Source organism: Papio anubis, chromosome 2, assembly GCF_008728515.1.
Source record: "Papio anubis isolate 15944 chromosome 2, Panubis1.0, whole genome shotgun sequence".
NCBI lineage: Eukaryota > Metazoa > Chordata > Mammalia > Primates > Cercopithecidae > Papio > Papio anubis.
The window spans coordinates 162572809-162589624 of NC_044977.1; the positions used below are offsets into that span (position 1 = coordinate 162572809).

The following is a 16816-nucleotide window of genomic DNA, read 5'->3' on the forward strand; positions in this document are numbered from 1 at the left end:
CACTACCAGCAAAGATTTGTTCAGAGAAATGTGAATGAAACCTGACCCACTTGTGCTGGATGGTAGATTCCCGCAGAGGGAGAAAAATGAAGCATAAGAATGTATCTCCTTTTTTGGGGAGTGATTGAGGCAAGCGTATGACCCCTTCCCTCCCTCCAGCTTAAATTAACTTCAGCTAACCTCTCTGGACAGAACAGGAAGATCACAGGCCAATAAAAATAGCAAGAGGACAGAGGATCAAGAGAGGCCAGGGTGGGAGAGGGACTTCGTAAGAAAACAGCAGCTCCGGGCAGCAGCTCCTGCATTTTTTCCTCCATTAGGAACATCTAAGCCTGTAACTTTCCTCCTCCCTCCCCTGCCAGCATCAAAGGAGGGGATGCCCATTCCCTTGTGCCCCTCCCATCTCACCCCGCCTGGAACCTGCCTCCATCTTTTATCACCTCTTCTCTCCCAATATCTTTCAGCTTAAAAAAATGTTTAAATCTTCCAGGCATGGTGGCTCATGCCTGGAATCCCAGCACTTTGAAAAGCCAAGGAGGGGCCAATCGCTTGAGCCCAGGAATTCAAGACCAACCTGGTAAAACCTTGTTAGTTTGAGACCACATGGTGAAATGCTGTCTCTAACAAAATTAGCTGGGCGTGGGAGGCTGAGGTGGGAGGATCATCTGAGCCTGGGTAGGTCGAGGCTGCAGTGAGCTGTTATTGTGCCACTATACTCCAGCCTGGGCAACTGAATGAAGCCATGTTTCCAAAAAAAAAAAAGATGGGGTGGGGGCTCAAATCTCCTGTTTAAACTGCTCTTCTGTCCTTCTAAACATATTTACTTAAGCCCATGGCAGGAAGGCCTCTGCCTGTTCTACACCATGACAACTGCTCTTGCAAGACTTACCAGTGGCCAAACCCAGTGGGCCCCTCCCACTTGACATCCTCCCGGCTTTTGATACTATTCTCCATGTCTTCTCAAAGCATGCTCTTCCCATGGATTCTGTAATATCACACTCTTCTGTTCCTCCCTCTACCTCGGAAAAGTGCTATTTTTCTTTCTCTGGATTTTACCAAAGTATATCTCCGTTATGAATCGGGAAAAAACTGGTCCCTCACCACAGACAGCATGAGACAAACTGGTCTAGATCTTGCAGTCTTTTTAATAGATCTGTCTGCTTACACTGAAAAACCAAGAAACCTCACGATATAAATTTACCAACTTCTCTAAAATAAAGCCAACTCTGGGTCCATATTTCTACCAGGCGTCAGAGAGCAGAGGCTTGGTGGAAGCTACCCCTTGAGATGGGCGTGTACCACTGCATGACCATCCTCACCACCATTCCTGCCTGCTCTCAGGGTTGACACCTCAGACACCCACATCTCTGTTCCTGGCCTCCTTGCAAGTCCCAACCCAACAACCGCAGTTGCCTTCTGGAATGTTCCCTGAGTGTCCCCCTGACCCCTCAAGTCTCTATACAACCATCCCTGTTCTCATCACCTCTCTGCCCCAGGGCTCCTCATGCTGCGTTCTTGGTCCTTACAGATGACCCCATCTCACACCTGAGTCACTCAGGTGTCATCCTTGGCACCTCTCTCCCTTCGATGACCCAAAGGTTTAGTGATTATTCCTCTCTTTCAATGTATCCATTAACTTGATGGTTATGTATTAAGTCCTGAAGATACAACAGTGAGCAGGGCACCCCACTGCCCCCGCAAAGCCTGCGCCAGCCGCCAGCTGTCTTCCACTCTGAGGACATACTCATTGCTGGGATGACACTCCATTTTCTGCCTTTACTTCCCCCAACACCCACCCTCCCCAGGTTCATCTGTTTTAAATGTCACTATTCTCTTGGTTTGTGGGTGAGTTCGGGAGCAGCGAGCACAGGAGAGCCTTTTTAACATAATTTTCATTTCACTCTGAATCAGCATCTTACCCTAATTAAAATTAGACTCTCTGCACTGCACTTGTGGAAATGAAGCTCTGAATACTCAACAATCAGCCAGAAAGTAAATGATGAGTCATTTATATAACACAGGCGAAATTTCATCATCCCGGAGGTTTGGGATATTCTGTTTCATTAAAAGGAGCCATTGAGATGTTTACATCTGTCAAGGTGCTTTCTTTAGGTTGAGGCATAAGTAGCATCATTCGGTTTTCTGAAGGACAATGTACTTGGTTTAATACAGGACAGCACACTCATTGAGTGTGCCCGGCCACCCCTCAACGGTCTTCACTGCAAAGGCTCAATGGGCCAGTGCAAGATGAACCTAGTTCTTAAGTTGATCAGGGAGGTCAGGCGGTCCATCACAAAAGGGAGTCAACCTGGGGAACGGAGCCCAGAGCTGAGGGCCTAAAGGCAAAGGCCCCCATGTCTTGTCTGGACAAGGGCAGAGAGTGTGGCTTTCTCCTGCAAGCAGGACGAGGCAATTTCCATCAGCAGAACCTGGGCAGCAAGACCTAGAACCCATCCTTCACTGAGGGGACGCCTTCAAGACACTCCAACGTCTGACCCCATGTACCCAACATGTGTTACAGCCATTTGCCTCCTATTCTCAACCTCACATCCTGGCTCCAACAGCCTCCGCCTCTGTCCACAAAGGGACAAGCTATGCAGGAGAGGTAGCATGGCCAACAGCTCATGAACGTGGTCTCTGGGTCCAACAGGCTGGGTTCATATCCCACTCCTGCCATGCGCAGTTATAACTTTGGGCAAAGTGCATAGCTTCTCTGTGTCTCAGTTTCATCTGTCAAATGAGGATAAGTCTTCACAGGCAAGAGATGAGGGTTAAAGGTAGAGTGGACATGAGCACTTCAGCATAAGATTTGCCTGATGCATAAAGAGGATTCCCTCTGCAGAGTAAAATCTCATTTTAAATTTAAATAAACCATAGAAACACAAATATGGGCCAGCAGCATATGAGAGACAGACACACCCATATTTATTTTTGTTTGCTTTTCTCCTGGCTTTCTGTATTTCTGCCCTGGGGCTACATGCCATTCCCTACATCTTTACAGTGAACTCACCTGACTCACTGGAGCTCGCCGGACTAGGGCTCTGCTCCACGTAATCAAAGGAAGCCCACCCAGAATAGGCTTCCTTCTCTCTTTGTCCATCCCACACTCAAGCCAGATAGGACTTGGCTCTTCCTCAGCCTTATGCCTTCAGCCCATGCTCCTGTCCACACCAGCAATAGCACAGAGCTGCCCACCTTGCCTCTCAGTCTCCTGCAGTCTCAGTCCCTCACTTTGCAGAGCCCTCATTTCACACCTCTCCGAGGCTCTCTCTGGTCCACCTAGCCAAAGAACCTTCTGGCCACTCTGAAGCCCCTTGGCTCCCACTCATGCCTCTCCTATGGAGGATCTAATCCAGGCTCCATCATTTAGCAGTTCCAGCCCCTGGACAAAGCCCTCTGCCCCCTCGAGCTTAGCTTCCTGGTGTCTAGAAGGCAGACTCCACTGTCATTCTGGTCTCTCACATGGAACTTTTGAGAGACCAGAAGCACATGCCAGAAAGTGTGCCCAATGACTGAAAACTTCAAGGTGCTCTCCAAACTGTAGGCCTTTCCCATAGACGCTCTCATGAATGAACAGCAATTTGCAGATGAACACGTAGGCTCTTCATTCTGTGTCACTCTGCTTTACAATCCTCTGGGAGCTCTGAGGAGTGCGAAATTCCAGAGGCCCCCACGGATCTGCCAGCCACACAGTCTCTGGGTGCACCTGATGGGCTGGCTGAGCCCTCATACCAAAGGAACTCTGGCAGCACCATCACTCTCTCACAGCTTCTCAATTCTTCATCCCTCAAGCATTCGGCTCTAGGACTTAGAAACAAAATGTCTCCAAGTCTGCCCATAACTCTGCATTTTAAATGTTCTGTTGTCCATAATAACTAATTTCCATAAAGGGCCAGTAGGATGGAGCAGGACACAACAGGAGAAAACAAAATGCAGTAACGTAGATTTCATTTGACCAGCTAGAGCACTCACAGAAAGTGTCAGACCACATCAAAAGGAATGGAGTCATCGTCATCTTTACACAACTCCCTTCACACTCTGAAAAGTCATGATGGAGAGGGGCGTAAATTACGGCGTCTTCAGCTAATTTTACATGATACACACACAAATGACTTTACTTTTCCTAATTGTGAGAAATAATGAAATCTTCTTTCCCTCCTATCCGTGTCCTCTATCCAAAGGTTCTGTTAATTTAAAACATTTGGTGGAAAAATAATACTGGGGCATTGTTCTTATAAAAAAATCTAATCATTTTGAGTTTAATTCTAATCTGCAGAGAAGAATATGAACCTGTCCTGCATGATGGTACTATGACAAAACGAGTTAATTACCATCTCATCCTAAGATGAATCTACTTGTCATAGGAATAGGAGCCATTATTTCACACAAAATAATGACCCAGATAGAAAGTAATGACTGCATCTAAGGCAACCAATGACACAGCTTCATCTTGACCTAACTGAATGGCAATTAACAAGTGTCACCACTACATATATACAAATACGGCCAAAGCTATTCATTAAATATTTGCAATGAAAAAAACCCACAAATGGTTTTTAGCGTTCTTCTTCCTGGGAAGCACCTGTGGTCTTCTACCTGGTGTGATGACAGAAAAATTTACACATGTAAAATTCAGCCATCAGTTGGAATAGCCCTGGGCACTGGAGAAGTACATGGAGTTGTCCTCTGCTCTTTGCACACAGAGGTGGTATTTTCTTTAGAAATTATGGCCAGCAACAGAAGAGAGGAGTAGGGGGAAGGGGGCCCAGTCCCATTATTTTATCCCACTTCTTGTTGTCATGGCAACTGGACTAGAAACTAAAACCACAGCCAGCAATGACAGCGAGAAATGCTGGGTCTTTCCAAGTCCAGCCCTGTCCACTGACAGACAATGCGGGGGCTAATGGAGGGGCAACCTCAACACACCTGGCTCCTCCAAGGCAGGAATGACCATAAGCCACATTTCTGTTTAGAGGAACAGAGATGGAACTCTGGGATAGACATCTGGAGGCACTCCAGGTCAGAAATCTCACTGCTGCCCTGGTGTGCAAGCTGTCCAGTCTGTCTTATTTAAAAACCAAGTGTATAACAGTAGCAGGATGATATGATGGGCTTTAAAGCATATTATTTTCAAAACGTTAAGAACAGAATTCTTATACTATAAGTATTCACTTAATGTTATCAATAGGTTCCTGGAAACTGAGACTTTGAGCAAAATGACAAATAAAACCAATTTTCTTCTCAAGGTTAAAACTAAACCACATTGAATGAAATTGAGGACCTGCTGTATGCTGTTTCACTAAAAGTCAGTTTCCAAGAACCTACTGACAGTGTTAAGGACTTATTCTACAAATACAGAATGAGCAGGTGTCATTTACTTAACAAATTACCTGATGAATCATCAGATACACATGTGTATACACACATACTCAGTGGGGGAAAAAAGAATGCTGGTATAAAAGTTAAAATAAAGACTGGCTAATGTCCTTCAGGGCATAAAAACCCTAAGTTTGAAGGCATTTTCCATTGGACAGATGTACATCTCTACTTGGGTACTACAGAAACGATACCCCAGTAGCCCGCAAATCGGGCTGTTTCCTGAAGAACTGAGACAGGACGACTGTCTCAATGGGTCAGTCATGCAATGCCCTAATTTGGTTAAGACAAAGTCACCAACTCATATCAACTCATATGTTTTCTTTCTTTTAAGAGACTGGGTCTTACTCTGTCACCCAGGCTGGAGTGCAGTGGTGCAATCATAGCTCACTGTGGTCTCAAACTTCTGGGCTCAAGCAATTCTCCCGCCTCTCCTAGCCTCTAGAGTAGCTAGGAATATAGTCAAGCACCACCATGCTCGGCTTTTTAAAAAGACTTTTTTTTCTTTTTTTGCAGAGATGGGGGGGTCTCACTATGTTGCCCAGTCTAATCTCAAACTCCTGGCCTCAAGCAATCCTTTTGTCTCAGCCTCCCAAAGTGTTGGGATTACAGGCTAAGCCACTGTGCCCAGCCTCAAATCACATGTTTTTAAAGAGCATATTTGAGAGAGGGCAGCGCCTCACGCCTTCCTTTTACCCGCTAACCCCTCGAATATTCCAAGTATCTGAGTCTTAATTACAAAACCATTTCTAAAATGAGTTTTTCCTGGTATTCAGATCATAGGGTAAATTCTATCTCTAGGATGTCCCTATACAAGTTGATTATTTGCAGCAATCCAAACAAAGATGGCTCTATTTCTATAGAAAGCTACATCAGTTATAAAAACACTTGTGTTCTCAGGCTTATGCATATGTGAACAAAAGCTACTTGCCCCACCCCCCATTTCTTAAATAATAATCTGAATTCTACCAGAGTAGAAAGAGCCTCCCTCATCCTCATAAAATTACCAGAAATTCTGACCTCAGAGATCATCTGGCTCCTGGTCTATGGCCCATAGACCTACACATGAGCCATACATGAGTGGCTACTCCCAGAGTCCCCGGAGCCTGAACACTCAATACATGTTGAAGGGAGGGTGGCAGCAGGGAAACAAATCTCCTTTAAAGGGACAACCTAATCATTTCACTGTTCTACAAAATTCCTCTCAACGCCTTCCCGCTGCCTTTACAGTCCAGTCCCAGCTGTCTCTGGCCTCTTCTCCCGACCCTCACTCTCCCCCGGTGTTCTTTTGATTCCTCTCGCTCCCTCCTGCCTCAGGCCCTCATGTACACTGTTCCCTGTTTGGAGGGCTCCCCAGCCTGCCCGAGCACAGCCGCATCCCAAAAGACACCCCGTCATCCTTCCCATCTCGGCTTCAGGTACCTTCTGGATCCCCTTGCTCCTCAGCTCCGGCCACTTCCCGCTGGTAAAACTCACTAGTTCGGCTGTTTTAGTCTCTGTATCCCAGCATCTGGTACTATTCCTGGCCCAAAGCTGACAGCTGACAATATTTATTAACAAATTCCCTAATTGGCTGATTGGACCTCAAATCACAATCACCTGTATGGGGTGGGGAATTGTCAATTACTAGGGAACACTGGGTAAGAAAGAACAAGATAAGCATCAAGCAGTGAACTCGGCCCCAGTTTGGGGCTGGGATATTCCTTCTGTAGTAAATGTCCTATTAAAACTCAAGTAGACCCTACGGTTGGGCACAAAACCTCATATGGCATGAAGAAAGTTCAAAACCAGACATATTTCTGGGCAGATACGAATTCCCTACAACTAGGCAGTTTTCCCTGGTACGATCGAATGTGGGTGGCCCAGGACTCTGGCATGCTCCCACACTAGGAAGGGAAGGGGGCTTGCAGCAATGAAGACCCACAGATAAAAGGAAGGTGGGGTCTGGGAAGTCACATCACCTTGAGGGTTTGAAAGGAGGCCTGGCGCTGGCCTGCAGCTCTGTCAGCTGTTAACCCCACTCCAGCTGGGAAAGACAGGACCCAGGCTCCTGCATGCCTGGGGAGGAGGGGTTAGCCATCTTGTTCCAGAGTCCGCTCTGGAGACGGCTGCTCCCCTGTGGGGCTGCCCAAGGTTTAGGTCACAGCTTTTGCATGGCCTCTGCCCTAAGCCAGCTCCCTGCCTGTTCACTCAGGTGAACACCGCAAACCTCTTCAACGGTACCCTGACTGCAGCGCTCACCTTCTTAATGAACTCTGGGATGAGTTTCTGGTCTGTCAGGTGGTCTAAGGAGGAACAGCAATCTAATTCCAAGATATAGCCTTCATTGTGAAGATCACTCTTCTGAGATCTGAAGAGAAAGAAAAGCACACACACAAACAGATTAATATCTTGCATAATTTGGAGACAGTCTCACTCTTGTCACCCAGGCTGGAATGCAATGATGCGATCTTGGCTCACTGCAACCCCCACCTCCCGGGTTCAAGCAATTCTCCTGCCTCAGCCTCCGGAATAGCTGGGATTACAGGCACCCACTACCACGCCCGGCTAATTTTTGTATTTTTAGGAGAGATGGGGTTTCACCATGTTGGACAGGCTGGTCTGGAACTCCTGACCTCAGGTGATCCGCCCGCCTTGGCCTCCCAAAGTGCTGGGATTACAGACGTGAGTCACTGTGCCCAGATGCATATTATTTTTTTTTAAAAAAGAATCACTGGGTCTTTAATGAAGCCCCAAATTCTTTCCTGAAAGTAATGCCAAAAAGGCACTGATGAAAAATAGTTTATGGAAACTACTCAATTAATATATACAGATCCACATCATAGAAAGACCTCCAAGATGCAGCATCGTGTAAAACACATCATTATAGAATGATGGGTTTGGTACAATACAGCTTACATGTTACACACACACACATACACACACATACAAACGCTCACTCCAGTAATGTCTATTTCCCATTGGTTTATATCTGCCAGGGCACAGAAAAAGAACAAGCAAGACATACACCAAACCAATAATAGCAGGTACCCCTGGGGAATGGGGAAGGCTTATGTGGGAACTGGGGCTAGGTGATTATGGTATGGATGTGGGGGTGGTGATCAAAAGTGACTTTAGCCATAATCCCTAATTTTTTTCATTTTTAAATGAAAAGGATATATTCCTATATCACTTAGAAAATTAAAAATTAATTTTAAAAAGACTTTAAAAGGGTTCAACCCCTTTAAAGGGCAATTTGATGAAATCTATCGAAATTAAAGATGCATTAAAGAAAGACTACCAAGCAACTAAAAGAAATTCTGGGAAAACAGTGTGGGTGTAAAGGGCTGTCTGAGGTGAAGGCCTGCGGTCTTGCTGTCAAAGGAGAGGCTTCCCAGCACACCCTGCCATCTCTGCACACACGGACTGCCTTCCAAAGCACCACCACACAGACATCCCTGTAATACAGCACAGTTCAGAACTGCACCCATTCAGGACAGCTAGCAGCAAGAGCTCACCAGGAGGAAATTCCACCACTTCACAGCCATTCACAGGCAGGGCTCCTGTACGACACTCTAGCGGAAGCCACGTGGTTGTCAGAAATTGAAGGGGATTCCTTGGCCCAGCCAGGCATAGGGCAACAAGAGTGGTACTGCAGCTACGGGCTGGCAGAATGTGCTCTCTCTCCTAGGTGGCTTGTGGTATTGAGGAGTGGGAATTAGAGACCAAGGTTCCCAGCTCCTTGTCCAGGGCTCATCATGTACACAGCTCATCCGCACTGGTGGAGGTGGAAGCAGAGCCCTCCTGGCCCACGTATGAGGCTGCTCTACCGAAGAGGGGCCCCTGCAGCCCCTGTGAGGGCAGGACTGTCCAGAAAATCCATACAGCAGGTGCTTCCACACTGAACTCCTGAGGTACATGCATCTCACCAGTTTCTAACTGTGTATTTGCTGTAACATTTTTTTTTTTTTTTTTTTGAGACAGAGACTCGCTTAGTCGCCCAGGCTGGAGTGCAGTGGCGCGATCTCGGCTCACTGCAAGCTCCGCCTCCCGGGTTCACGCCATTCTCCTGCCTCAGCCTCCCGAGTAGCTGCGACTACAGGCGCCCGCCGCCTCGCCCGGCTAATTTTTTGCATTTTTAGTAGAGACGGGGTTTCACCGTGTTAGCCAGGATGGTCTCGATCTCCTGACCTCGTGATCCGCCCGTCTCGGCCTCCCAAAGTGCTGGGATTACAGGCGTGAGCCACCGCGCCCGGCTGTGCTGTAACATTTTAAATGAATTTCTAAGATTCTTATATAGCATTAAAAGCAATTAGGCTACCATTAACCATCTGTGTATGATTCACCTTAAATTTAAAAGTGAAAAAAATGAAAGAGGATTTGGTTTTCCCCAAGTGTGCCACTGTGATTTGATAAGCAAACTTCAGTAGCTTATTTTTATTTTTCCTTCTAACATACCCTTCCAAAGGTAGGGCACTGTGGTGCACACATTCAAAATGTAAAAGAATAAACTGATTTCAATCTGGGACAAACTAATTCCAAAAGAATAAACCAATTCTGAACCCTAACCTTTTTGCCTTAATACTTGGTCAGAGACTAGACTCATGTTTTAATTTCCTCCCTAAACAAAAGACCTATTAAGAGGAACTAAGGCAGATGATTCCAGACTTTTGAAAAAGAAGACTTGGTCAAGACACACTGTCATACGTATCATGTGAGGTCTCAAACAACAAAAATCAGGATGAGGGAAGGGGGTTCTAAAATCTAAAATCCAGCTGCTCTGTTACATGGAAACTAATGTCAGTCTATATGAGGTTATTTAGAAATATCCATTGAGATTTCAAACGCATAGACTAAAAAACTTTTCAAACGAAAAGACCAAGTCAATGCTGTGTCCATTAAGTACAACGTTCATAGGATGAACAAAAGGAAGACAAGTCTGTCTGTAAGCAACTCACAGCCCAGATCGATTCTAGGGAATCATCTTTAGCATAGAATCTAATAAGTACCATCTTTGGTTCTGGAACAAGAAGTTCTATAACAAGAAACGAAGCTCTGGTTCATTTAATCAAATAATTAACAGTTACATTTGAACTGAAAGGAGCACAGAAGATCAAGAAAAATAGGCATTACAAATTGTTTAGATGAACCATGGAAAATTACATCTCAGCCTATGGTTTCTTAGAAAAGCAAAGCTCATGCATATTGGGGAATAGGTGAGCAAGTAATAGGCATTCCCCTGCCTTTGAGAATTAGCTCCTCAATGAAGAATGACTGAAAGGGACAGGAAGGGGGAAAGATCCCTAAACCCCTCGAGGACAGATGCTGGCTGCCAAGCCTTGAAGTGAGCACTCTGTGATGGTGCAGCTGTGGCCTCACAGAGGAGGAGCTGAAGGCAGAAGGCACAGTCACACAGAAACTCTCTCCTTGCCACTAATCCTATGAAAAACAGCATTAAATCCACTAGCAAAGTCCTTTAGGGCTGCCAGAGGGAGTTTCTGGGCTTCTCAGCACTGGAGGTGGGGAAGTGAGGTGGTGGGAAGACCATGGTTGCTGTGGCAAATACACCCTAAGATGACCCTCCCCAAAATCCCCACCTCCTGGTGTTCACACTTTTGGGCAATCCAGCCCTTTGAGTGGGGGCAGGGCCTGTGACTTGCGTCTACTCAGTAAAACATGGTAAAGGTGATGGATGTCGCTCCTGTCATGGCATTATGTTATATGACTCCCTCTGAGCTAGAGAATCCCTTACTGGCTTTGAAGAAGAAAGCTGTCAGGAAGAAGGAGAGAGCCACATGGCAAGAAACTACGGATAGCCCCTGGCTAACAGCTGCAAGAAAACAGAGATCCCAGTCCTACAACTACAAGGAGATGAATCCTGCCAACAAACTGAGGGAGACTGGAAGTGGGGCTTTCCTCAGTTGAGTCTCTGATGAGACTGCAGCCCCAGCCAACACTGATATTACAGCCTGATAAAATCCTGAAGCAAAGAACCCTGATAAGCTACAGAAACCATATGATAATAAATATGTACCATTTTGAACCATGAAATTCGTTATAATTTATTGCAGAGCATGGAAAACGAACACCAAAAAAAAAAAAAAAAAGAAAAAAGAAAACAAATACAGTTCCTGGGGAGGAAGACATGGCAGTTTCATGCTTAGAACAGGCCACCCACTGGTGGCCAGGACTAGGCCCAAACCCACAAAATTCAGCCAGACATCTGACAGCAGCCTCCATCAGGTGAGGCGTGTTCTGTGTCCCTGAGGGCAGGGACCACCCTGGGAGACAGAAGTGGACATGTCCTAGAAGTGACTTCCAGGGGCTGTGGCCTGGTTGTCCAAGATACCACAGGACAAAGGAATAAATATTCTGCTATCAATCTAGTCTCTATGAAAGAAGCATTAACCTGAAACTCCCGGCTGAGCAGGCATTGCCACCTTCCTATGGGGTAGTGGAAATACCAGGTATGCTCCCCAAAGGGCCACGTCATTGTATCATCCTGGAAGAGAATATGGGAAACCACCCAACTTCCCCTGGACAGAAGTCCAGATGGCTTCCCCTTTTGGAAAGGACAGAGATATCTGATTTTAAACAGTAAGAAAAAGAAAACACAGAATGCATTTCTGGGGGATGAACGCAGGGCTGACTAACAGCAAAAGCCCCCCCCCCCCCCCCCCCAGCCTACTTTATCTGGAAATTAACAGTAAGCACTGTCCAATTCAATAAAGACACTCTGAGGAGAGCATGACTAATAATAAAATATGCTTCCCCATCACTCACCATCCCCAACTTGGTAAATTCCAACAGATTTACTAGTTAGAGGCTACTGGTGCTAGAGCTAACTAGAGGTAGGTAATACACCAGCTGGGAGCCTTTGGGCAATTAAACTTTCTGTGCTTCAGTTTCTTTCACTATTGAATGGGATATTATACGGAGCTATCTCTTAACATTGCTGTAAGGATTAAATAGGACAAAAAGAAGCAAAGCCCTTAGCACAGAGGTACAACATCCAGGCTCAACAAATCCTACCTGCTACGGATCTATTATGATCATCTATAATTGTGTTCTTACTTTTCCTTCCTAGCACATTTCACAGTTCATAATTACTCATTCATTCATTAAATATGGACCAAACTACTACTGTGTCAGGTACTATACTTTAGCATTCATCAATAGATAGAAGAAACAAAATCTCTGCCTTCATGGAGCTAACAATCTAATAGGAGGAGAAAGACAATAAGCAACAGACATGCATGAGCACCTAACAGAGTATACCCAATGGTGGGAAGTCTTGGAAAAAAAAAAAGAAAAGGGCTGGGCACGGTTGCTCATGCCAGTAATCCTAGCACTTCGGGAGGCCGAGGTGGGAGGATCATCTGAGGTCAGGGGTTAGAGCCCAGACTGGCCAACATGGCAAAACACTGTCTCTACTAAAAATACAAAAATTAGCCAGGCATGGTGGTGCATGTCTGTAATCCCAGTTACTTGGGAGGCTGAGACAGAATTGCTTAAACCTGGCAGGTGGAGGTTGTAGTGAGCCAAGATCGCACCATTGCACTCCAGCCTGAGCAACAGAGTGAGACCCCATAACAAAGAAAGAAAAAGAAGAAAGAAAAGAAAAGGAAAGAAAGAAAGAAAAAGAAGAAAGAAAAGGAAAGGAAAAAAGAAAGAGAGCAGGGTAAGGTAAATGGCAGGGGCAGCAGGGAGACAGTTGTGGTTTTAATGAGGGTGGTCAGGATAGCTGCACTGAAGAGGTGAAATGTGGAATAAAGACTTCCAGGAGGCAAGGGACTGGACCATGGTAATATCCAGTGCATGAGCTCTCCAGGCAGAGGGAACAACAGCCCATGCAAAGGCCCTAAGCTGAGGTCATGCAGGGAAGCCCTGTGGCTGGGGCTCAGTGCAGAAGGGCGCAGGGAGGAAGACACAGTTGGAGAGCCTCAGGGGAGCTGGATAGTATAGACATTCAGGCCATGGTGAAGACAGTGGCTTTTACTCAGAAGGACAGAGGAAGTCCATGGAGGGTATGGAACAGAGAAGTGACATGATATGGTGAATTTTAAAAAGGATCTCTCTGGCTGTAAGGGGCAGCCAGGAGCCCCTCTAAGTGGTCCAGGCAGGAGATGATGGTGGCTTAGACTGGGTTGGCAACAGTGTCCTAGCAGCAGTGAGAAATGCTGGGTTCCAGTTATATTTCCAAGGTAAAACCTTCAAGATTTTCATACGAACAGGTTGTGGGGTGTGGAAGGAGGAAAGCAGATAAAGATGACTCCAAGGATCTTTGCCTTAGCAACTGGGAGAATGGATGACTTTGCCAGAACTATGATGGGGAAGGGTTGGGTGGCACAGGCTTAGTGGGGGAAGAAAGATAATTCAAGTTTCAGATATGTTGAATATGACATATCCAGAAGACATCCAAGTTGAGATGTGTGGTAGACGGTTGAGTGTATATATATATACTTGAATATATATACTCAAGTCTGAATGGCAGGAGAACAGTCTGGACTGCAGGAAAGGCAGCTAGAGATATAAATTTGGGAGTCATCAGCCTCCGGGTATTACTTAAAGCATGAGGCTAGATGAGATCTCCATTAATGTAGCGAGAGAAGGGTTAAGAATTTAATTTTGGGACCCTCCACCATGAAGAGGATGGGGAAAAAAGAGGATAAAACAGCCAAGGAGCTAAAGAAAGAATAACCAGGGAAGAAGGAAGAAAACCAAGAGAACATGTTTGTTTTTCTGGAAGTTAAATCAAGGGAGCAAGTCAAGGAGAAGGGTATGAGACATCCTGTCAATTTCCTCAATTAACAAATGTATAATCTTCTCTCCAATTTCCTTATCCTCTTGAAATCCCAAGAGAAAAACTGGATTTCATATACCCTGTGCAAATAGGTGTGAAGAAATCTGTTAATCTGTTTATATGATTATCTAGCAGATAATCATATAAATTGGGCAGATTGTCAAATTTAAATGTTGATTTGGGTTCAGAATAGCTTGGCTCCATGAAAAAAAAATCATCATCTTGCTGCTGAGTCATTTCTCAGAAACGGCCTGGGGAAAAATGAACTAAAAAGAGCTCTGACCCATCTCACATCTTGGGACCCCCTCTTATACAGAGCACTGGAGATTTGAGAGGCTCTACTTCACCATTCCAAAGGAATTTTCTGAAAGAAGTGAGAATAAAAAGATACTATGGGCAGAGATGTGATTTCCTGAAAATCAAGAATGAATAAGACAAAATGAACTCAGATCTTTACAGTGTAGCAACACAGTTTTAACAATGCACATAAGCAGAGTTGTTCTGATTGCTGGAGGCAATGGAGAAGCCACTAAGACATCTGAGCCCCATTAAGTTTTAAAAAGCCATCACAACATGACAACTAAATGCAGTGTAGTACCCTGGATTGGATCCTAGAACTGAAAAAGGACATTAACAGAAAAATGATAAAAATCTACAGTTTAATTAATAGTGAAGTACCAATGTCAATTTCTTAGTTTCACAAACATAGTATGGTAATGTAAGATACTAACAGTGGTGGGAAACGTGGGGAAGTGCATATGAGAATTCTCTGTAATACCTTTGCAACTTTTCTGTTACATCTCAACTTATTCCTAGGCAGGGTATGTTGTATCTGCCACTCTCCTAGACATTTTCCTTGGGACATAACTGAACAAGTCCATGGAAAAGGGAAAAATAGACAGAATGACTTATAGAGATGAGTAATGTGGACTCTTGTATTCTAAGAGGAAAATAAACCTTCAAGGAAAAAGACCAGGGATAATGAAATAGAAGAATGGGGTCTGTGCTTCCTCTGGTTAGAAAAACTCAAAACTACTTCCAACTTCTTGCTTTCCTTACTTTTTAAATTTTTTTTATTTTGGTAGAATACACATCACATAACATTTACCATTTTAATCATTTTTAAGTGTACAATTCAGTGGCATTAAGTACATTCGCAATGTTGTGCAACCGCCATCACTATCCATTTCCAGAACTTGTTTTTCTTTCTTTCTTTTTTGAGACAGGGTCTCACTCTGTTGCCTAGGCTGAAGTGTAGTGGCATGATCAAGGGCTCACTGCAGCCTCAACTTCCTGGGCTCAAGCAATCCTCCCACCTCAGCCCCGCAAGTAGGTGGGACTACAGGCACATGCTACAATGTCTGGCTAATTTTTTTTTGAATTTTAGTAAAGATGAGTTCTCCCTATGTTGCCCAGGCTGGTCTCCCAAAGTGCTGGGAACACAGGCATCAGCCACCGCACCCGGCCTCCAGAACTTCTCTGTCATTCCAGACAGTCCTCCTTTCTTTAACACCTTATATCCAGAACTTGGGCCAAAACTGAATGTGAACAAGTGAAAAAAGCACACACACACTAAATAATGCTTGTCAAACAAACATATGAAAGTAGATTTGGACACTGAGCACCTGTACATCAGCCTTTCCTAACTGCAAGGAAGGAGACAGCAAAGAGTCTACGTGCCCACATGCTGGAGAAATTCAAATGTCAACACAACTGGCCACAGATGTCAGCGTTATTTCAGAACATATTAAAAGACCACCTATTCTGTGTCAGGCTGACCTCATTACTCATACACAAACATCAACTGTAATGAAAACTGTGTGCAAACTCAGAGACGTACCTGGAGATCTTCACTCACCACCACCCCAGCGTCTGCCAAGGGTGGTGTAGTCATTCTCCAGGCAGGGGAAGGGTCAGAGGGCCAAACGAGGGCCGCACATTCAAAGGCCTATGGGCAATGAGTGAAAGATTCTTTCTGAAACCACAGCACATAATCTAGACATTTTGTTCTCATATAAAAGCCTGCAGCTTTGGCCTTCCAGGCTCAAGCAATCCTCCCACCTCACCCTCCTGAGTAGCTGGGACTACAGGCGTGCACCACCACACCCAGCTAATATTTATATTTTTTATAGAGACAGGGTTTTGCCATGTTGCCCAGGCTGGTCTCAAATTCCTGGGCTCAAGTGATCCTCCAGTTCGGCATCCCAAAGTTCTGGGATTACAGGCGTGAGCAACCGTGCCCAGCCTTGTCTGACCCATTGAAACAGTCCCTCACTCTGCTCTCACAGTGGTGGGACCTAACCCTTTCCTAAGACGTTAAAATAACATTTTTGTAACAAGTACTGCTACTGCTTATGAGTGCTTTAAATATTGGTGATTGTCACGGGCAAAACAGTTAACCCTCAAATCATGACAAAGTGCCAAGTAGTAAGTTGAATACGCATTTTGGTCTCATGAGAAGATCTAAAATGAGGCCACTAAAAAACAATTGCCTGTCGAAAAATTATTATAAACTATACTTCTAAAAAGTAAGTATGTGACTAAAAACTATGATACACATAACTTTTAAATAATAAACATGTAATAAATCCCATTTCAGCTCATAAACCCCTTAGATCTCTTCAAAGACCATCAGTTTAAATGATGTCTTCTTTTTCC

At 45.0% G+C, this 16816-nt stretch overlaps 1 protein-coding gene across 9 annotated transcripts in view; it reads right to left on the reverse strand.

Moving 5' to 3' along the window:
• RFTN1 (raftlin, lipid raft linker 1) overlaps positions 1–16816 on the reverse strand; it is a 202591-nt gene that overhangs the window by 85328 nt on the left and 100447 nt on the right. For all 9 annotated transcript variants that reach the window (XM_017955924.3, XM_017955925.3, XM_017955926.3 and 6 more), the window contains exon 4: positions 7618–7726. In XM_017955924.3, coding sequence (XP_017811413.3) covers positions 7618–7726 — 109 coding nt within the window. The remainder of the gene's footprint in view (positions 1–7617; positions 7727–16816) is intronic.